The sequence below is a fragment of the Embiotoca jacksoni genome, unplaced genomic scaffold (genome assembly GCF_022577435.1).
Source record: "Embiotoca jacksoni isolate LCO1_2020_lvr unplaced genomic scaffold, fEmbJac1.0.p SCAF_6, whole genome shotgun sequence".
In the NCBI taxonomy this organism is placed as follows: Eukaryota; Metazoa; Chordata; class Actinopteri; family Embiotocidae; genus Embiotoca; species Embiotoca jacksoni.
In genome coordinates this window covers 13,131,689-13,155,909 of record NW_027185414.1, presented here as the reverse complement: position 1 = coordinate 13,155,909, position 24,221 = coordinate 13,131,689, and the positions used below count along the sequence as shown (strand labels likewise).

Here is a 24,221-nt window from a genome sequence, read left to right as displayed (position 1 = left end):
CTTTTGAGAGTTCTGTCCTCCTCCTCCTCTCTGCCTACTAATATGTGATAAATCATGTCTGCTCTAACACCATTCTGGATGCACGCACGCACGCATGCACGCACGCACGCACGCACACACACACGCGCACACACACACACACACACACACACACACACACACACACACCAATTATCCACTGGCAAATCATCACCTCACACCCCTAACATTAATGAGTCCAGAGGTTAAAGGTTGTTGACATTCCTCTCCTCTAGGGCCCACACATGCCCCCCGCCTCCTCCCCGCCACACACACACACACACACACACACACACACACACACACACACAGAAAAAAAACACAGCAAAAGAGAGACTTGCTCGGAGAACTCTGTGACTCTGTGGTAAACGCTGCAGATGCTCCTACAGGGTCAAACGAACAAGGCCGAATAGCTGTATTAACCCCAAAGTAAACATGTAAAAGAACATTTTACCACATAGGCAACAGGACCAATAAACCATATTTAGAGTTTCCGAGTTGAAAAAGTCTTGAGGCTGATTCAGTGTGTGGTCTGAGGCTTACACAGGGCAGTCTGGGATGTTGCTAGCCAGACTGATGAAGAACGCTGCTGCCTTGTGACAGATAATCATTGTATTCTTCACTACTGCAGAGTCTTGGCCAGGAGACAAACCGTCTGGCAAACAGACAGCTTTACAGCGCAGAGCTCAATCAAACTGCCTCCCAACCCAACGGTAAACACACACACATGCACGTCCGCATTACGAGCAAGTCTTACACACACACACACACACACACACACACACACACACACACAGATGAAACAACCTAGAGCTAGCTGAGCCTAACCCAGATTGATAACACCAAACAAATCAGTCTGTCGATTTTCCCGATGCTAACAGGAACATAGCTTTATCAGCAGTGACATTTTGATTGTTGAATACTTTACTTTCCTAATTAATTTAGAAGTGTTCTAATTCAAAAACCATTAACATTGTGCACTGGTTGATTTCAGCCATTATCCCTTCATAGATGAGCTGTAAAGTCAGCAATCATGACAAAAAGAAGAAACCCTTTGGTCCACTGTGCCCAGAGCCCTCTGCTGGACAGATTAGGTACAACACCACTCGCTGTGATCCTCCGTTGGGTGTTTCAGCAGTAAGAAAATTGGTTACCGATAGGCTCTACTCTGTTGACACCCAATCCTCTCCCAGAGGAGAGATGCCCTCCTCACTAACAACACAAAAGAGGAACAATGCACAAAAAATGTCTAGTGGAGAGTATATGGTTGGTGTGTGTGTGTGTGTGTGTGTGTGTGTGTGTGTGTGTGTGTGTGTGTGTGTGTGTGATGTGATTTGAGGTAAGCCTTGCTTGTTTGCTGCCAGTTAGAAATTGGATGAAAATAGGAAATTGAATTCTATGGACTCTATAGTCAGATAACAACAGTGTGTGGTGTGTGTGTGTGTGTGTGTGTGTGTGTGTGTGTGTGTGTGTGTGTGTGTGTGTGTGTGTGTGAGAGTGAGTGTGTGTGTTGAGTGTGTGTGTCCTATCTTTTCTCTGATTGCTGATCCCTCACTGCCACCTTTGGACCCTGCAACAATTGTCTCTTTGAGGCCCGGGGCCCCTCTGGCCCCTGAGGGTGTGTGTGTGTGTGTGTGTGTGTGTGTGTGTGTGTGTGTGTGTGTGTGTGGTAGAAGACCAGTCACGGCAGTCTGATCCCGAGCTGAGCTAACAGGATTAGAGGAGCCAGGGCTAAGAAGGGAGGAGTCCCCCATTTCTGTCTCTTGGGGATCAGAAATGACACTCGGCCTCAGCAGATGCCCTTAGAGCTGCAGACGGCTAACTCCCAATACAGATTCAAAGGTGGGAGTGAGAGAGTAACAGCAGATCTATGTAGACAGCTGCCACCGTGAATCCTCAGAACTGCAGTGAAAACCTTTAAAGTGAAAGAAAAACACAACTCCCTTTAGGAAGGCCCTTCTCCTAGATGCAGCTGCTCACAGTGGCTGACAGTGGAAGACTTTACTGAAAAAAAGTTCAAAGTTCATAAAGTTGCATGAAAGTTCATGGTGAATGCAAGTTTTTTTTTTTTTTTTTAAGTTTGTGACAAATGGATCTTGTGGGTAGCAATTGGTTTAAAGAAATTAAGACCTGCAGAGGCCATTGCGGATGAATCTGATGCATTTGACGAGCTGAAACCAAATCAGACCACTTCAGACCAGTTTACATGTGGCACTAATGATGGCTGGCTAAATCACATTGGGTTAATGAATTTAGGGAGTCTCTAATCAAATCTGTGTGATCTGGCAACAAGACTGACATCTGTGTGTGTGTGATTATGTATGTGAGTGTGTATCGATAACATGAGGAAATAAACCCATATGGAGCTGGGAGAGGCAGAGAAATTCTGTCTACATGCTTCTGATGCAGAATCAAACAGGGTGTCAGGGTTTTTCTAAGGTGTGATAATAAGCATGGAGACATCAAAGTGTGAGTAAGAAAAGTAGAAAGAAGGAGAAAGAGAGGGTGAGAGAGAAATGAGAGGACTTGTGTGCATGTGTACGCCACTGCATGCATGCATTCATGATTGCACATCTGGCAGCCCAAAGACTGAGTTCCACAGTGACCCTATTTAGCGCTCCATAATATACTCACACTCATTACCACCCAGTTTGAGTGTGTGTGTGTGTGTGTGTGTGTGTGTGTGTGTGTGTGTGTGTCCACACGCATGGATGTGTGCACGCTTGTGTGTGTTATTCTAGTCGCTTCTCCCATTATGCTGTGTTTAAACATGAGAGAGCTCTTTGAGACAAGAGAGAGCTGCATGAGGGGATCAAACAGCCGCACATACATAAACACAGTCAAGTACAAATACACACACACACACACACACACACACACACACACACACAGGCGTGCTTATACATACACAATCTTAAACACAGACACACACACAGTCACAAAACACAATCCACCCTCACCTCCCTACTGCTCTGATTAATAAAGGTCAATTAGCAATTATAATTTCCATATTTAATCAGTCCCCTGTGGTGTTGCTCTGTGGCCTGAGCTTTGACAACTGTCTCTCTCCCCCGCTCTCTGTGTCTCTATATATGCCACTCTCTCTCTCCCTCTTTTGCTTTATGTCACGCTCCTCTGCTCTTCCTATCTCCTACGTCATTACCATCTGAGCACGCCCTTCTTCCACCTCCTCCTTTCCCAGCCCCGCCCTTCTTACCATGTCATCCCTCCATCCTCCCCTCCCCCCTCCATCCTGTCCCTCTATCCATCCTCCCTTGCTCTCTCTCTCTTTCTCTCTTTCTCTCTCTCTCTCTCTCTCTCTTTTTTTCGCTTGCTCTCTGATGAATGCATCCCCTCATTAATCTTGATGTTTTTCCTCTTGCCGTGTTCTTCCACAGGCCTTCAAACCTCTCGCTAATTGCAATTAATCACTGAGGGAAACAGATGCTGGGAACAAAGGCAACCTGGGGGGGCCATGAGTCTGTACATGTGTATGTGTGTGTGTGTGTGTGTGTGTGTGTGTGTGTGTGTGTGTGTGTGTGTGTGTGAGGGGGGTATCAAGTGTGCACATGTGTATCCTAAAAATGTGGTAGAGGTTTGATGAAGCCGTCAGTCAGTGTGCTACACAAGAGTTGGGTACCTGCAGGGCACTGACATCAGCCCTCGGCTGTGTAGGAGGGTGTGTGTTAGGAAGAGTTTGCATGTTTGCTAAAATGCAAGGGATTTTTTTGTGTGTTGCTCTGTATGTCACCCAACCCTGTCACAGGTCACCGTAGCACCTGTCCAACATTGTGCAGCATTGACAGTGAGATCTAATAATAAAAAAAAAAGCTTAAGAAGTATTTGTGGACAATAGGAAAGTAAATAGAGTGAAAGGCAGCCTCTTGCTTTAACAAGCCCACTAATGGCTGCTGTATCTATGGTGCAGCTACCTGTGTTACATTCATCTGTAATTTGTGAGTGAAGCTCATTGTTACAATTACAGTCAACCGTTTTATTAAAAAATATAAAAATATAACTCCACAAGTTTGTTCCTACTCTTTCATGGTGATTACTGGTATTATATTCCCCCTGCAGAGAATAATCACAGTCTCTTTCTTTCTTTTTTTTTTTTTTCCTTTTTCCTGCCCCTCATCTTCTTCCACCCTTCCCTTCTCGCTCCATCCCTCCTTCAGTTGTCTGATGTCACTGCTCGGCCTCCTGATAATCCACACACCAGCTCAATGAGAAGGCACACTATGTTTCAGGAGAATAAATCACACACAAATGCAAAGGCACTTGCACACACACATAAAAACACAATTCTGAACTATTCAGCTGAATCAGAGAGAGGAGACAGAGAGGTGTGTGTGTGTGTGTGTGTGTGTGTGTGTGTGTGTGTGTGTGTGTGTGTGTGTGTGTGTGTGTGTGTGTGTAAGGTGGTATTATTCATCACAGCTGTCTGCATCACTTATCAGCCCCAAGAAGGCAGAGGAAAAAGACTCTTGGAAAACACAGACACTCAAATCAAAATGTAGATTAAAAAAATGAAAAGAAACCACAAGTCATATATTCCACTGGGTACACATATGAGCTGATGCACGCACACACTCCCCTAAGGAGCGTAAACTCAAACTACACTACTCAAAACAGACGTGAGCATTGGAAAAACCCATCAAATAATCAGTGGGAGACACTGTGAGGCTCTGCTATGTTTTAACACAAGCCTGTTATGCTCTGAATCCACGCCAGGACGCAGCAGAGTGTCCAACACAATAGACTTCAGATCCAACGCAGATAACAGACTACTGCTTCTTTTCTCCCATTGCTAGAAGAGGATCATTCTAAGTAGCTTTGAGCCTCTGCATATGGGGCATCAGAGGGACAATAATGAAATCAAGCTGATCTGATATATTCTCCAGGATTAACACAATATGATGACCCCTGCATAACCCCGGGCATGCACCATCAGCCTCCAACTAAGATCTGAGAGATAGCGGGGCTAGAGAGGGAGTAAAGCAAAGGAGGGGAGTGTAAGATGGAGCAGAAGTAAAGGAGGCAGTGTAAAGAATGTAGCACCTCATAAATTGCTAAGGAGATGTGAAGCAGGTGCTGTGTTAATGCTCTAGTGTGGCTAGTGGGCCAACCCCATGTGCCCTTTCTATCTTGTCCTCTTTCTTTCTCTCACACAATCACAACATAGCACAAATCCTAAGAAGTCTAACAAACTATTCTAGAGGGAAAAGCAGAAAGGGGAACACGATAAATGCTATATAAAAATAAGCACACACTGGCAGATAATGACGAATCTTTATGTATACATGCAATACGTGTCACTGCATCACTGATAATGACAGCGCAGTGTACACAGCAAGGCCTAGCACCTCTGTTCTGTAGCAGAGTCATCTGTCACTGCTGCTGTCACACTTCAAAGCTCAAAGCATATTGAGCTGTTTTTTGTTTCTAGTAAAAGCAGAGTGGGAGGAGATCTTTACTGAAAGCCTCGAGGAAGCTCTATTAAGTCTCTACTCTTCTTTACCTGACAATCCAATAACTTCAAGAAATGACAAAGCCTTCTTCCCCAAACACAACACCACCCCTTCCCCCCGCTCACACTCACGCAGTCCCCTGAAAATTCCTTCCCAGCAGGCTCCACTCAGCCTTTATTCATTTTTTATATATCACCTTCTGTGAGTCTATTGCTCAGCACGTGGCAATCGCTGCACTTAACCCATTATGCTAGGTAACGCTCCCCAGAACGGTCGCTCCCTCCCCGGGATAAATTATTAACTTCCTCCACATCCCACCATTTATCACTGAGCCCCATCGAGCAGAACGGGAGAACCATTGCTCATATCCATGGCAACAAGGGCCCATTTGTGCAGCAGTTGGATGCTACTGATGATGAGGGGAGAGATGAGGAAGAGGAGGAAGCAAGAAGAGAAATAATACCTGCTTTTATCAAGCACTCTATTGTTGGCATCAGAGCCGGATCTCCTTTATGCACTTGATTTTTCTTCCTTCCCCACTGTTATCCCTCTTTTGACAATCCGTCCCTGGCCTTTCGCCTTATTCACACCACCCAGCCCTCTCCTCATGTCTGAGATGGCAGCAGTATGGGTAATTAGATCAGAGATTTTCTTTTGTCTCCATGGAGATGAATCATACAGTCAGGGTGGCAGTCTGAGCTTTAGCGCCACGCGGTAACCTAATCAGAACGTTTGAACCTCAGCCAGAGCGGCAACATAACCTAATAATACCAACATGAACCTGCAGTGACCTGCATCCCTGTGCACAGCAAGGCACACAGGCAGGGGTGATGAGCAGGTCTGGTTAAACACACCAGGTCACATCCCAGGATGTGCTGATGTGTGTTGGTGTGTGTTTGAGGGCATACGTACACGAGTGAGTGTCTGAGCTTGAGAGGAGAAGGCCCTCACAGGTGTCCTAATTCATGAGCTCATGAATAATTAAACACAAAATGCAAATGTGCCCCTTTGATCATTTACATTCATGTCTAACAGCATTAATTAATCAAACAAACCTTTTCTTTATCCCCGGTGGAATACAAAAAAACACCAGCAGTCGGAGTGCAGAAACGCTTACACACACATGTAGGCAGACAAGTAGACAAAAAAGAAAATCCACCCAGTAAACAATCACTAATCACACCATTTAGCCACATCTGAAGAAACAGAATTCAGTGTGCCGAGCATGCTAGCATTGACTCAACCTTGGACCAACCACACGGTGAAGGTGACTTCCTATTTCTTCATGTGAGATTACTCTAATCTCCTCTAGGAGCTACACCATCCGTATGCTAATACAGTTTGCACAAAAACACAGAGCGATGTAAGCATAAACTATATGGTGAATGGTGACCAGATGTATTTCTATAATAGCAAGAACACTATGTGTTGTTACGTCTCACCCGCAGATACAGGTCATACGGTACCTTCTGCTGCAACATACACACAAGCATATGCAAACACAGCCACCAACAAACGTATGTATGACCAACTCATACAGCAGGATACGCATTGCAAAGATAATTAAGGCTCTGATTCTCCTGTTGGAGTGAGAGATAGTTGGTTGCCAACGGCTCTGATGGAAAACACAACCTCATGAGGAAGCACAAGTACACACACAGAGACACACAAACCACAGAAGGTTGATCACGATTTCATGGGCTTTTTGATATGCTCACTCTGAGAGATGGACTTTCTAAACAACCGCTCTTCAGCTGACCTCTTGTTTATAGCAACCGTATCATACACAAAGGGAAAGCTCGTAAAAAAAGAAACAGATATGTCTCCCTCCTCCTCCCTATCGGTCCACATCTCTCCGTTTTTCTTGATTAGTGGTCTTCTCCTTTGCTTAATCTGCAGCCTCGCCAAACCAACTACTCTGTTTCCCTTAATAAGTCTGTTTGGATGCAGTGCACACTTGTAGAGGCCTCACCTCACCCAAACACAGACTCCAATACACAGACAGCCAAACTCCTATAATTCCCTGCCGGCACCACTCCTCTCCTGTCACACCCTTCTGTCATCAATTTCTGCTCAGTGACAGAGAGCGGTGCGTCTGATTTATGGAGGATATCAATATCTCCGACATAAAGGCGAGGATGGCGGGATGCACACCTCGGGCTTCTTTTAGGGACACCTCATAAAGCTAAATGATTGTTGAAGTGGGTGAGAGACTGAGGGAAAGAGGCAGCGAGAGAGACAGGCGGAGGAAAAGAGAGTGGTGGTTGTTAACGTTATGGCAGGGGGCCGTAAATAACCGCGATACAGATCTACAGCGTGTGGGTGACGTTTGCGTGTGAGGTATTTCTGAGTGCTGACGGTAGTATTAACAAGGTTAAAAAGGACTGAGTGGTTGACTGAGTGATCGTTTGCTCTATGTATGTGTGTGTCTTTGCGCAATAAGTGTTTGAGCATGGTTGACAATGTGTATAATCCATTGGCTGATCTCACAGAAGGATTTATGCCAGCCGCCAGTGTCCGAAGAGTCTAACGCTCAGCCGTAAATAGCTGTCCGTCTCCACTGACATTGCCAAACTGTCCATAAACCTGTCACCTAGGACAGTTTCAGTCACATAGGACAGTAGAGGCCAGGCAGCCATTAAACTAACAGTTTACACTAGGAAGGCAGGACTGCATGTGTAAAAGTGTGCGTTGGGGCTGTGCTGCATGCATTTGTGTGTCTACTAGAGCATTTGAATGTTGTGCACAAAGAGTGTGGTGCGAGGGCGGGGAGTTGTTACGTCTAAATATGCATGATGTAGTTAAAATGGACATGTTGACACCAGTTGAGATCCTCCGTGGGTATTGTAAACAGATACAGTACACTGAACTATGGTTCGGCCTTTGACACAAACACTAGCAGCTATACAGAAACATTCGTTGACACACACATACACGCAGACAGTGGTGCTTCAGAATGAGGTCAAGGAGACCGTGTTGAACTGAAAAGAGGATCAATAGAGCTCTGAGTGTTTCTGCACCTATTGCCTCCCTCCCACATCTTCTTTGCTCTTTTGAGATCTCCATCTATTTCTTTCTCTCTATTCCTCCCTCCATCTTACTCATTTTCCTCAAGAAGAAAATCACTGGTACTCGCACACACGCAGTCGAGCAGCTGCCATCACAACAGGGCATTTCTAAAAGCCTATAAACTCGTGAATGCACAGAAATGAAAGCAGTTGTCTGCCATATACCATCTCTGCCATGCAGTATAGCTGTCAGCACTGTACGCGTCTATCTGGATGTGTCCCAGAGGCTGTGTTCATACTACAGTGGGAGATCTATGGCTGGTGACTCCAACTTGCTGGCACCCCACTAGCAATAGCCTGGATGTGATAGGCAGATGAAAAGAGAACAAGGCAGTGACAGAACGACAAGCAGAGGAAAGGCAGAGAGAACATGTAAAGGACAAAATGCTTTCTTCCCTGGTTGGGAGCATCTCATTTTTTCTCATTAGGGGAACTCATCTGAGCTCGGAGGATAAAAGCAGGACTGATAGCCGGCATTTCTCTCTCACTCCATCTCTCCTCTCCCTCTTTTTCTCCCACTGTGCACATGCCACCTAATTAATTACACCCTACCATTGCATTGCTACAACAACCACTGCCGGCTAATTAACAGCACGCCTCAATCGTGACCCCACTTCAAGGGTTCTGGATGTGTTTGTGTGTGTGAGGGTGAGACAGAGAGATGGAAGAGTACTACATGTGTGATATGCTATGGAGAGAAGGGGGGAAAAAAAGCAGCGGGTGAGAGAAAGCGAAGAGGAGGTGGGGCAACATTTAAGATTGAAAGACACAAATGGATGAAATGCAGCTAACAAGAGAGGTTAGGCAGGAATGCAGAAATAAGAAGACAACCATTCTGATGTGACAGGCAGATGCTCAATAGAAGAGAGTAGAGAGAGGCCAAGATAGATGTAGCACCTCCTCTCCACGCCCAGCTGGATTTTATCAGGCAGGCTGGAGCCACAGAGGCTGGTGCGGGAGTCCCAACTATGGGGTGTTTCACCCCAGACACGTCACTACCAATCCCCCTTGAGTCTGCCTGAGCCTGGCCAGGCCTCTGGGCTGCAGCAGCCCGCCAGGCCAGGCTCCTTGGCTCCTACTGCCCCAAACACACTCATACTGATTGTATCAGAGAGAAAAATGGAGCGACGCAGAGCCCACGAGAACACACAATGGCTGTACAAGCTGCGAACCACGTACACTGCATGTTACATCCCAATGGCCGAATTGAGAGCAAGAGAAATGACGAGCGAGATGGAGAGAGAGGCAGCTATAATTTGTTTAGTGTATGTGATTGCATTAGTGTTGGGGTCATATTATTCTTCACCCACGTCACACACACACACAGTGAACTGAAGCCCAGTGGGGCAATTGTAACATTAATAGTGCTTGAATGGGCCTACACACACACACGCACACGCACACACACACACACACACGCACACACACACACACGTTTCCTGTGTATCTGCTAAACAGTTTATGTCGTAAATGAGGACAGAGGAGTGGGAAATGAGAAGATGAGGTGAAAAACAAAAGTTGGGGCCACTGAGGAAGTAAATTATACGAGAACAGGAAGATATAGTTGAATGAAGATTAGCTGGAGAAATAAAAAGGACACAATATTTAGAAAACTGAGATTCTATGATTGATTTACAGGATGTGTCAAAATCAAACTTATGAGTGCCTAATTAACATTAAAAACATTATGAAGTGCCAATTAACAAATTACTATTGCTATAAGTATATCTGGGACATGTACATATAAGACTGAATGTGAATCAACATTTCCTGCATCCATTTTTGTTAGTAAAAAGCTTGTTTTTCTGGACACGGGGAGGGGGGGGGACCTGCATATTTTATTATGCAAAATAAAACGATATGTTCAGTTATTTAGTTTTATTGGCTTTTGGTACCAAGAGGAAGTAATAATGACATCATGGATGCTAAAGGATCAATTTACATACTTTTTTTCTGTGAAGTAATTATGTTTATGCTGTTGATTCATGGGGGATTTCAAATAACTTTTTAAGAAGTTTCTGGACTGGATAAGTCAATATATGTCACTGTGAGTTTGATATTTGCACCAAAGTGATCAAAGAAACATTATATGGACAAATTAAAGGTGAAGGTGACATATCAGTAACATTTTCATAGATGTTCAATTATCAGAAATGTTGGTGAAATAATAATATAATAATACAATAATAGAACCATGTAATGAAAAAAGTGACATCTACATACTGTTACTAGAACACTATAAATGGAACATGAAGAGGAAAAATGAGGAGGACAAGAGAGAGAGAGGAAGAAAGAGTGAGTGAAACAGAATGTTGTAGTAATGGGCCAACAGCAGAGAGGAGAGGCCATGTTCGCTGTCAGCCATTAACATGGCCAGGACTAAATTATTCACCGCACTCCGTCACCTTACACAAGCCTGGGCTAACACAGAGGGCTGTATGTGTGTGTGCGCATCTGTGCGTATCTCTCTGTGTGTGTGTGTGTGTGTGTGTGTGTGTGTGTGTGTGTGTGTGTGTGTGTGTGTGTGTGTGTGTGTGTGTGTGTGTGTGTGTGTGTGTGTGTGTGTGTGTGTGTGTGTGTGTCAGAGTGTGAATGTGAATGCGAATGCGAATGCGAATGTGAATGAACAGTGGCTGGTAGAAGGTGGTAAAGAAGGATTCCTTTAAAGAAGGGGCTCAGTGTTGCCATCCTGTGGCTAGAACAAGAAAGACTGTGTACAAACAATTTCCATTCGAGGTTACACACCTTCGGAACCACTCACACTTATACACACACACACACACACACACACACACACCAGATCAAGAATATGGGCTTAAATTAGTCTAAAAAAAACATGCAAATAGTACACAAGCACCAACCTTTCGATGCCCTTTGAGGGTATAACAAACCCACACACACACATAAACATACAAGCACATAAAAAGACAAGGAAGAACAGAGAACTGTTTTGTGTAGAGGAAGCTGATTTCCATGTAGCCTGCTGGTTTACTATGGAACAGGAGAGGGTGGTTAGGAGGAGCAGCTGGGCAAACAATACAACCTCACCTGGAGTCATTTACATGGATTGCTGGTGTGTCTGTGCCAGTGTGTGTGTGTGTGTGTGTGTGTGTGTGTGTGTGTGTGTGTGTGTGTGTGTGTGTGTGTGGTTGTTATGTGGAGAGGGGTGTCTCCTGTTGCTGCTCTTCTTCATCATGTTCCTGAAAGTGCCGTTGGCAAGGAAACCAGAGAGGGAGAGAGAGATAGACATGAGAGACAAGTCAAGGAGCACAGTTTTGGGTAAGAGCAAGACAAAATGGGGAGGAAAAGGCAGACAAATGAGAGAGGAAAAATAAAAGCAGAGGATCTTGGAGGAGAGTGATGGCGGGGGTTGAGGGGTGGAAGGAGATGGAGGAGGGAGTTACAGAGGGGAGGCAAAGAGCATGTGACAGTGCGACCCATGCCTCCCACTGACAAGCTTTATTACAGTCCCACCTGCAGAGAGACAGCAAAAAGCACTTAGTTGCAGCCAAGTCGCCTGACAGTGGAGGACAATTTGAAAGGGAGGGAAGGAGAGAGGGATCGAAGAGCAAAAAAAAAAAAAGGAAGAAGAGAGGGTGGAGGTGGAGACGGGGAGGCGGGATGGGAAGAAGGCATGATGGAAGTCACGGGGTTGCAGAGAGGGAGAGAGAGGAAAGGAGATATAAAGAGAGCAAGGGAGGACGAAAACACGACAAGAACAAATCAAAATCAAACATTGAGGTTATATTTTGCATTGATAAAGTTCAGTTTTTATCTAAGTATTTAAACATGTCCGTCCATATAAAACATCCTCACTTTAACTTACACCTGAATATGGATTAATTTGAATTCTGGTTGTTTTGAGGCTGTAGTTTGTCGTGGTGTTGTATTGCATTGTATGTTCTTTTTCTCCATCTGCTGTAAACTGAAAGAGACTGATACAAACACATACAAAACACAGCTTGCTGCCAGCTCTGAGTGTGCAGGCAGTCGGGTCTAATCCTGCTTGAACACAGGTTTCCTGGTGAATGTAAGGCCAAAGGCCAGATTCTGGAGGTTTCCCACCAAGTGGTCATCGTTTTCAGAGCTTCTGCTGAAACATGTCTGTAACCAGACCTGACCTCACCTTAACCTTACATCAGGTGGCCTAAATATAAAGTCCAAAAGAGTAATTCTCTGATTCATGCTGCACAAAGTTGAATTTTATTTACAATACTGTGCAAATGTTTTCGGCACTAAAAGTTAATAGAGGATGCTTTCAACAATAATGCTAGCTATTATTAATCAAATAACTTCATACATGGTGCATTGAAAATCTAAATGAAATAAATTTGATGTGAACACCCTTAGCCTTTAAAGCAGCACCAGTTCTTTTAGGTAGAGCAGCACACAATTTTTTCAGGATACTTGGCAGGGTGATTGTTACAAGCATCCTGGAGAGAGCTCCAGCTCTTCTGTGGATTCAGATTCTGACTGCTCAGTTGCTTCTGTCTCCTCATGTAATCCTTAACTAACCTGATGATGTTGAAATCAGAGCTCTGTATGGAGCAACACCTTCATTGCAGGACTGCCTGTTTTTGTTGCTGAAGTAGGTTCTTTATCACTGACTGTATGTTTGGAGTCATTGCTACAGAATGAATCTGGGATTTCAGATATCATATGCCTTTCTGATGGTATCGAAACATTGCACTATATATTGTATGATCCAGCCAAATACTCACCCTGGAACAACAACAACTCTCGTACTTTTTGCTGTCATCAGTTAGTGCAATTTATGCAATCTGTGAGAAGGAAATAATTAAGGGGATGAAATGAGGACCGGTTTATTACTTCCTGAACAGCGACAGCTCGCATCTATTAGTGCTCTAGCCTGTTGATGTATCCGCTGATGAGCTATGGCCAAGTAATGACGTGCTCCGCTGGCTGTGAATCTATAGGTCGCTCCCTAAGTCTACTCTTTCTGGCTCCCAGGCTCTGGATGGAAAACCACAGTCACTAAATCAAACCCATCCGGAGGAAAGATGAGAGAAAGTGAGAGAGGAAGAGGGAAAGAAAGAGATGGCGAGTGAGGTCGGGAAGAGGGGGTTAACAGCCTGTTTCTCAGCCTTCAGAGAGAGGAATGTGTTGGAAAGGATACAAATCAACCAGGAGTGACTGCACAATAAGGTCAGTGTGACCAGAGGAGAATCCTGAGTCAAATGCTAGACTTACATACATACACACACACACACACACACACACACACACACACACACACACACACACACACATACACACACACACACACACACACACACACACACACACACACACACACACACACACACACACACACAAACACATTAAACACACAAATGCAAACACAGAGAGTGATTGAGTCGGGGCATAAGCCCGTGCCCACCCTGCGAGTGGCTAATAACCGTGGCACAGTGCCAAACCCACTGTCTCCTGACTAATTCCCCCATGCCCGCCAGGACTGGCGCCACACTGCAGAACAGAGCTCTGTTTCTCAAAAATCCTGTGATCATTACATTACTGAATTACTCCAATAGATGAATGAAAAAACAGCCACACAGGCCATCCAGCTTCCTTGCCCCCTGAAGACACGATATAATGGAACAGACAATGGGAGCACTGTGAATTAATATTTGTTTGTTGAGAGTGTCTCCCTTCACTTAAAACACACACACACACACACCTCAATGCCCTCTCTGCTGGGCTAGAAAAAGAGGGCAGTGAGGTGGCACTTTGCCAACTGTGGTGCTGCCAAGAGACTTGGTATACTCTGGTCTCCAGTGGCATTTTAATCACACACACACACACACACACACACACACACACACACACACACACACACACACACACACACACACACACACACAAAAACTCTTCCATCTGCTGCGCTTCATATAAGCAGTGGCAAGCTTGTCACTGTCATTTGAAGTTATCCCCTCCTCCTACCCCTACTGAGGGGGACAAAAGAAAAGAAGAAAAGAAAGGGTGCAGAGGAGGTGGAGCCAGCAGTGGCATTCCTCCCCAATGCTTCCTGTGTCAACCTCAAATCTTTCTCTAAATACATTCCTTGTGCCTCTGCATTCAGCATCCACATATCCTCAGCTCTCCGGCAGTTTCCTTCCCCACCTCTCAGCACATTGCTCCCGTAACCTCTCAGCTCTATCATCCACCTGCTGCTCTGTTCTCTGGACAAGAGACAGGAGAAAGGGCAGCTGTAATCAGCCATGCATGGACAGACTGCTCCTCATTTAATGTGTGCATGTGCAGTGTATGTACTCATGCAGAATAACGGGACCCACTGTGCTCTCCAAGACTCTAAGTGTGAAATGTTAACCGTGGCGGCCTGAGCAACTGCTCAGACGCTGGTACTCCTCCTCAACCAAATGTGGGTTGCCAAAAACTGTGAATTACCCACCCCCTCTGTGCACCAACCATCACCCACACCCCATCTTCAGTGGTGCTTCATGCTCCCACTGTGGGTAATTGTAATTGTATTGAACTGGCCAGCAGCCAAGTGCACAAGTCTGCCAAGTCCAGCTGTGCTCTTGCAATCAAAACACACTCACAGCTCATCTCATGACAATCAAATCATCAGTCTGTATAATTCACATGCCAAGACACACAAACATAAACGTAAATATCTCTAAATGTATTTGTTTGTTATGAGAAGAGGAGAAGAACTGTGCAGTCAGTGTAGCAGGGGGTTTACCTTGGTCCTTCAGCACTAGAAATCATGTATTGACTGTGTGGTTGTTTTGAGTCTGAAAGACGTCTGATATAACGTGTTCAGCGAATGTGTTCGTTGGTCCACAGGCCTGAAACACATTATGGTCAGCTGTCACATCCTCCCCATTTTAACTAGGACATTTTAAATGAGAACTGATCATTTTTGAAACATTTCTGATCTGATTTGACCCAGCAAAGAACAGGTAGCAGTGGACAGCAGGATAAAAAAAAAAAAAAACATCTCAAACCATCAGCCTCACCCTGGCTGCTGCACAGGGACACATTCAATGATTTAAACCCAACCGTCTTGAGATCATGACTAATTGTGTACCTTCTGTGAGAACACCGCAAGGATGTCTTGTGTCACGTTTCTAGCCTGAGCGGAGGAAATGGGCCATGTCATGTCAGTGTGAGCTGCAGCGCAACGCGCAAGATAGAGAGCACTTAAATAACTCATGAAAACCCTGTTCTCAACCCACACTAGACCACTGGGAGGATCGTTCAGTGCTACATGTGTGTGTCTGTGGATGTGCGGTGGCCTCCTTTGTCAAGACTGTTTAAGTGCCTTTGTGGTCATGCTACAGTGTGTATGTGTGAGTAAGTGAGTGCAAGTGTGAGTGTGTTCAATTGGAAAGAGAGGTTAAGATGAGTTTCTGTAAACGACAGGGGGGCCCTCATGGCTAAATAGAAATAGCCTTAGAGAAAAGAGAAAAAGAAGCCTGAGCAGTGGCGAGAGAGACAAAGTGGAAAAAGAAGGTTAGCGAGATGAAAGTTACAAAACTATGTTTTTTAAAAGTGTAAACATTTGCATAAAAAAAAGAGAAAATGAGAGACAGAAACAGGAAACAGATACCAAGTGAAAAAGCAGTCCAGCCACTCTGATAAGAGGAGACAGCAAACATTTTCTGCATAAACACACTGAGCTCCAAAACACACTGTAGTGATGGCCTCCCTCGGGAAATACTCACATACACTCTCACACTGTCACAAATTTGCTGTGTCTGTGCCTGCTTCATCATGACATCTCTGACATCATTTCCCAGCATCACATTGTCAATAACATCTTCTTAACCCCCAGGGCAAGAATAACCATCCCTAGAAGGGGTCACACTTGTAAAGAAATTAAGCACCACTGCTATACAGTATTATGAATTACTGTAAAACCTGTAATCCAATACTGGTTAATCTGTAAACGTTAATTGATCAATGTATCCTAAAGTAGAACAGATAAACAACAAAAGTCTCTATAAAACAAAAATAGAAGCAAATATGGTGTACAAGTGTGCATCTCTGTGTAAACACTGACAAGTGTCAATGTTTGATTGCTTGAGTCTTTGTGTGTATGCTTTGTGGGCAGGTTGGGTCTGCAGGTTTGCATTATTCATAATTAGGAGCAGTTGCTATTAAACACTGCAGTCAAAGGATGTTGAGGAGATCAGATACCCAGCACATTTGCAAAACAAACTGCAGGCAAATCATTTCCTCCAATGTCACTCAGCAGCAAGTATTAATGGGTGGTTGTGATTGAACAAGATAGAAAATAAAGAGTTATTGTAGTATGGTTGAGAAGGTGACGGGTACTGTAGGCACAGTATATGTAGAGGTAAAGGGGTGTGGTTAAGGAGTCATAGGAGGCAGAAATGTTCAAAGACAAGACAGCACAAGCCTGACAGAGGAACTCAAAAGTAATTTTTGTCACTTTTTGGTTTGAGTGTTAGTTAGAGCTGCCTCATCTCATTCACTCCAGGGGTCTCACTACTTCCTGTGTTGCCACATGGCATGGTCAGAGGGAGGCCTCACACAGGAAAAAGGAAGCAGAGATAAGATGCCTGCTAAGTGAAGAGATACATATTCTGAGGGGTAAGGCTCATTCTAGTTGAAAAATAAAGGCTAAACCAGAATTATTGACTACTGAAAGAGAAAGTCTTTCTCACAGTTGTGGCCACACCCTGTGACAACATCAGGACATACATTATCAAACATGACAAGTAAGTAAAATAATGCTGCTAGTGGTTGGAGAACAGAAAAAGGGAATTTAATTGCACTGGTTTGTGCAACTGTAATATGCATTAGATGACAGCAGTGTGAAGTGAAATGGATTACATAAAAGTATATAAAATGCCATCTTTATTTTAAGCAAAAGAGAAAAACACACAAAAAAGAATGAAAAGAAGTAAAAATGATAAAGACGGAGGAAAGGAAAACAAAAAATTACAGAGCAAATAGCATTTGAGCGCATAGTACTCACTGGAAAGTGGGCGGTCAGCTCTCTCTGCCTCCAAGGTCACTGGGCGAGAAGGAGTGTGGTCACCTGCAGGTCGTGAGGGCCCCGAACCTGACTCCGACTCCTTACTGGCTCCAGCTGCTCCCTCAATCACACCACTGGCCTGAAAGATATGAAGACAAAATTAACACCTTGAACACCTAATAAAAAAAGAAACATAGGAACTATTGCTATTGCTATTAGGGTATCTAGACTTAAATAGAGTTGATTTCATGTGTAAATTCAAAATACATCCCCTCGATTAACCATAAAAAAAACTCAAGATACAGATTCTGTCTCTGCGAAAGACAAACAGGAGGCGCTGAGGAAATGACCACCATTATTGGGGCTAAAAAAAAAAAATAAATAAATAAAAAAATCAATATTGGCATTATGATCAACTTTAAACAATAAAAACGACTCTGATGGTGCAAATGCAGCAATTACCTGCAGATCTATTTTGTCATTGGTGCAACCATTTTTAGCTGCTGTCACAGCACTCAGATTTCTGCTATAAAAAGACAACAACTAAAGGGGATGCAACTCTGGGTGAAGAAGTGTCCCTTCCCTGAAGTGACAGAGCGGCAAAGCAGACAGACAGACAGACAGAATCAAAGACAGAGAGAGACAGAGAGAGAGAAGACTTTTCCTGACAGACCAAGTCTGTTCGGATGTGCTCTGCTCTGCTCCCTTCCACAGCTGAAAGAGGAAAGAGGGATGAGACTTCAGGAGAGAGACAAGCTGACCATGAAAAGCAGAGGGAGAAGCAGAGGGTGGCTGTCAGCGAAGAGAGAAAGGAGTGGGGGAGACAAAAAAAAAAAGACAAAAAAAAGCCTGTGATGGCTCCCTCCATTGACGAGTAGCAGAGAGACAGGCAGGGGAGGTGCAGCGCATCTTAAGACAAAAATGCACCCTGGGCTTATGAAATATACATAGCTCTCAGCTGGAGACAGAGACACAGAGCGACAGAGCAGAGGAGGGCCCTGAAGACTGATGAGACTCCACAACCCCTCCTAAACACACACTGCTAAAAATAAAATACACAGACACGTTCCTAATGACTTCTTGTGAGGAGCTGTGGGTGGGGGGAAGGGCAGGTTATTAGTGCTTTTTCTTTTTTTTTTTAGTGTGTGTGTGTGTGTGTGTGTGTGTGTGTGCACGCCAGTGTGTGTGCATATGTCTGTTGGATTTTATTCACACTTATGCAGGTGTTTGTGAGCATCAAGGTGTGTCAATGCTTCCTCATACAGTTACACAGTGAGTGGGTAAAACCACAACAGTAACTATGACACATAAACCGACAAGTGTTTTGGCTGTTGGCATGTATGTAAATTCCCCTACTGGTCAGGGGGATTTTGTGGTTGGGTGTTTGTTTCAACTGCCTCTCAGATTTGACCCACCTGCCCTCTGTTCAAGCCCAGACAGCTGCCTCCGCCACACCAGCAGTTAAAAACCATTTAAACAGACCTCACTTAACAATAAACTCACCCTTTGTTCATGCTAACAATCTACCTCTCCTACGCACTCTCAGTAATGGCTATGCCACTGAAGTATTGGGATTCTCATGCGATTGTGTTAGTGTGTGTCTGTGTCAGCAGGGATAATGTCTCTACTTAAAATATATTCACTTCTTTGCTTTATTGAGTTTCCCTGCTTATCTTATCCTCCTCATCAGACACGTTGGGTGTGCCTCCCCAGTCTATATCGTTTACACTTCAGGTGTTTTTCTGTAAGAAAAACTTGCAGACAAATAGTCATGTCTGAGCCTGTGGATTACCTCTATTCCACAAAACATACACAACAAACATGCCCACAGGTTTCCTAACCTTTCCTGTCCCTCGCTCTCTCTCTTCCAGACACTTTTCTGTCTTACTTTTTCTTTCCTCATCCTCTCTTTCTTTGAGCAAAAGTGCCAAGTGACAGGCTTGTTTGTGAATTGCCAACACTGGATATTAAACTGTGAAAAAAGAAAGGGGAAGGATATAGGGAAGAAACTTACAGTGTCTGAACTGCGCTGACAAGTCAGGGACACAAGCCTATAGAATTTAATTGTGCAATATTGTTTCTTCTCTCGTCCACCAAAACAGATGGTGGGGAGTAACACGCTATAATGCTGGCCTTAAAGAACAAGCTGGGGTGGCAAGATTTGATGGTGCACATTTAGTTGTTGCCATTATCGCTCTCAAATGACTCATTTAGGCCCAAATAATTCGGGAGGGGTATGATTATTTATAGACTGTCATGTTTGCACAACAGAGTGTTATTGGTGGCACAACTGTTAGACACCGATTTAGTGAACAAGAGTCTCTAATAACACTAGAAGCTCTGCTAGGCCATATAGACACAGCAGGGCTTTGAGCTGATGTCAGCATGGTAACACTCTCACAATGACACTGTCAGCATGCAAGTAATGCTTACCTCGTTATGTTTGCTAATATATATTAAACAAAAAGGAGGGCTGAGGCTCAGTGATGTCGTAACTTTTGCAGGTCTTTGGTTGCTGCCAATGTAACAGACAAATTAAAAATGTTTCCCTGATGATGGCACTACATGTTAAGCCAAAGGTAGAATTCGTCCTGAGGAAAAAAATAAATGTATGAACCAAATTTTAAGTCAAGCCAACAAAAATGTTCATGTATATTTTACTAAAACTACAAATATTTACCTCATCGTGTCCTCACCAAGGTTTGTTACCTGGGAGCCATGAATGTATGTATACAATTTCATGACAGTCCATGTAATAGACGATGAGTCTTGATCAAAGTAGTAGACAGATCAAACAAGCAATGCTACAAGCATATAGATAAAAGTAAGAAAGTTTTTTTCTTATTGATGACACAGCATTAATAAAACTAAACTAAATCTGTATTATATTATTGCTTTTTTAAATTTAAGAACTGTGCCAGAGTTTATATGCAGACTCATACTGATATATGCCCTCTGAATAGACCAGGGACATTTAAGATGCAGAGCAGGAGTCAGGAGGTGAAATGAGAAAGATCTACAGCGGTAGTACTAATTGAGGTTAATTCCACAGTTCAGCATTATCTCCTCTAATCTGTAAGGAGGAAGTTGGTAATGGATGATGTCGCAGGACATGGAGCGAGCCTGCCAGCAGAAATCACACAGCAGTGTGGAGTACTTCATGCCCTCAAAGGATCACAAGACATTAGTAGCTGAGTGCAGATCTTGATTGGAAGCTGCAGATAAACAGTCCAGAGGGCCTGCAGGCTTACGCAGGGAAACGTGTGCATGCTTGTGTGCCTGTGTGAGTGTCTTGAAGAGAGGGGGCTTGTCAGTCAAGACAGTCACAACCTCTTTAGTCATTTGCCTGTCTCAACCCACATATCACCTGTCAGCCTCCCGAAACTGTGTTGACACATTCTTACATGCATACTGCTCCGGACTCAATATCACTTCCTGGTAGTGACACACAAGGAGTGATGGGGCAATACATATGTACATCACTCAAAAACACATGCACCCTATGACAATAACTCTCCTTCTGTTTCACACACTCACTGCAACCTAACCCAGGCTCTTTCATCACGGCCGTGCCCGTCGATACTTAAGCCCTGCGCAACATCTGCAGTTCAACACAATCCAGATTCATTAAGTAGGAAGACAGGGTCAAGGAAAAGGATACATCAATAAGAGTCGGTGGGTGCACACGTGTGTGCGTGTGCGTGTGCGTGTGTGTGTGTGTGTCACCAGGGGCCCGGGCCATCCATAAACACTGCTGACAGTCTAGACAGGAAATACACTTGAGGATGTCGATAAGTTAGTCAGCGGGCGTGAAGAGAGATCAATAGGAACACACGATGATGTCAGTGGCAGCACATGAGATCACCTAAGGCAACTAAAGATCTACAAATGAGGAGCAATGATAATAAATTCATTGTATCATCACATGATGCTCTTTATTATTTATGGGAACGAGGGAGTAAAAACAGAAACTGTCTCATTTGTTTCAAAGAGAAATGTAACTATTGTTTCAATCAATCATGAAATACTGATGACTAAAACGGAATACAGACTTTTAAAAGCAACACATCATCAAATTTGTGGTCACTGGTGCCAATTCCAACTGTCTTCTGTTCTGTCTTCATTACATTGGCATTAAATCACTACTGTGTTAAATCATTTGGTGTTTCAGAGTAGCAAAGTAAAAGATCATAACTTTACAACAATATTGGGATTAAAACCTCCAGTACCATGCGATGATTATCCCTTGAGATTTGTGAAAATGAAGGTGATGAAGATGATTTCACCCACAGGACATGACTGCTGTATATCACGTTGCCTCTCTTGCCAATGGGTTGGGCGCGAGTGCCTGTGTGTGCGCACGCTCTGGTCGATGCGTGTTTGTGTGTGTTCTCAGCTCTACTGACATTTCCTCAAACGTGGCTGACATTTCCAGGGGATTTGAAGATTTGATCCCTTCTGTGTTTGAAGAGCTGTGTGCTGCCCTCCTCACAACTCTGAGGGAAACGCTGCAGCAGAGCCGGCAGCGTGCCCTGCCTTCGGGGCCTCAGTCTACAGCATTTGGAGCAGCCCGTCCTCATTCACCCATAGTGTGATCAGGAGAAGACCTGCACTATACATTGCCTGCCTTTTAGAGATGACTGGTTCACTGCCTGGTCTTTTACTTAGTCTTGCTGTTTTCCCCTGAGCTGTGGAGTGTTTCTGCTTCTCTCAACTGAGGCAGAAAACCTATCACCAAAAGATATGAGAGAAGAAAGTAGATAGTGTGGGAGGGAGTGAGAGGGAGAGAACGCCAGAATGTGTGTGTGTGTGTGTGTGTGAGAGAGAGAGAGAGAGAGAGAGAGAGGGAGAGATCTGTTTCTCCTGCTACAGGCTGGTTAGTGGAGCGAACTGACACAGACTGACATCTCTCTTCCACGAAGACTGAGTTAAAAAGAGCCTTGCTAGCCTTTGTCCATTATTCTCTCTTTCTCTCTGTCTCTCTCTCCAATCTTCCCACTTCTTACTCTTCCGGCTGTCCCACCCTCTCTCTCCTTCTCTCTCTGCCCACCCTGAGGGCTCCCATGTCTTGCTTTTTCTGCCTGGATGGACTGTGCAGCAGTCCTGTCCTAGCCTCGGGCTCAAATTACACCCTACTGCCCTGTGTCAGCCACACACACACACACACACACACACACACACACACACACACACACACACACACAGAAGCCCATACAGTAGCCATGAGGAGGCCCAGGGCCCAAACACAGGTCAGGTCTGGGTCAGTCAAGGGCAGAGGGACAGGAAGCCCAACAGAAGCCTCACACTGAGACTGGTCTGAGGGCAGCTGGACAGACACAATATGACTACAGACACAAAATAATTCATATTTACACAAAGTGGTGCACATGCATACACCAATGATCCTATCAGCTGAAAATGCATGTACATACACATTTAGAAAATGAAAAATATCATCAAAATTAATTATGTGGTATATTGCTCAACCTGCCTTCATCCAAAATAAAATGTGTGAAATTGCAACACTGTTGACCATATGTCTTGTATAACAAGATAAAATATCTTCCTTTAACTACAGCACTGAAATTGATGCTGGACATGACCTTGGAGCCAGCCAGAATTAGCTTCACTCTCTCGTCCAAAGAATTACCTCAGCAAACATTTTAATTGCAAATAGGCTTTACACTGAATCAGCAGTATGTTCTTAGTCTCACCCTCTCTGTATGGTGCACACACAAACTAAAGCAAACTCCCCAGCAGTACAGGATACTGGAGGTCAATGGATCAGCCAGAGTGGATGCTGATATGGCTTCAGCCGTCGCTACCATCCTACCCTTCAAATGCCAGTGAAGTCATGGTTGTAAATCATGTGCATCCTGATGGATAGCATAGCTCAAAGGAATGGAAGTACCGCATTTGAAGTATCAGAGTGATGTTGTCACTTCCTGGGTCTGTTTGTCCCCAGGAACAGGATGCAGGGGGACAAAGTGACTCAATAACTATGTGATACTTTATTGAGCCCTATAGGACACTTTCATTCCCCCCTTCAAGGCAGGTCGTAGTACACGGACCAGGAGCAAGGAGGCATTCCGATTTAGGGCTTCCACAATACCACCACAGACATGAATATGTGTACTGTCTTTTACTCTGATATGTTTTATCCGATGTAGTTCATGTACAGATATAAAATTCAAGGTTTTCAAACCACTATTTCAGAGTTATTCAAATTGAGGCTTCGATAGGTTAAACCTGCAGTTAGGTTTCAAAATGCAGAATGAGAAGAAGCTAGATGGATGTCAATAAATTAAAAAAAAAAAATGGCACTTCATGGCATGACAGTGTGTCCTTGAACTAACGGTCCAAATACAAAAATGCACTTAATTTTGCTCAGCCTCGGTCACAATGTTTTATTAACAAAAAAGTATGTGAATATAAGTAATCACATTTACACGCAAAGACACACACACACACACACACACACACACACACACACACACACACACACACACACACACACACACACACACACACACACACACACACACACACGTAGACTCAACTGCAGGGCTGTGTCTTTCTTCCAAGTCTGCTGGGAACTCTAACAGGAAGAGGGTAAGTGTTATCGATTGACTTCTTCCTGATTGGCCGGCTGTCAGAGCGAAAACAAGCTGACTATTT

The 24,221-nt window shown here is 44.2% G+C and overlaps 1 protein-coding gene across 1 annotated transcript in view; it reads right to left on the bottom strand.

Annotated features, from left to right (window-relative positions):
- Window positions 1-24,221, bottom strand: part of gse1b (Gse1 coiled-coil protein b) — a 171,519-nt gene that overhangs the window by 103,623 nt on the left and 43,675 nt on the right. The window contains exon 2 of the mRNA XM_069174622.1: window positions 17,544-17,682. Coding sequence (XP_069030723.1) covers window positions 17,544-17,682 — 139 coding nt within the window. The remainder of the gene's footprint in view (window positions 1-17,543; window positions 17,683-24,221) is intronic.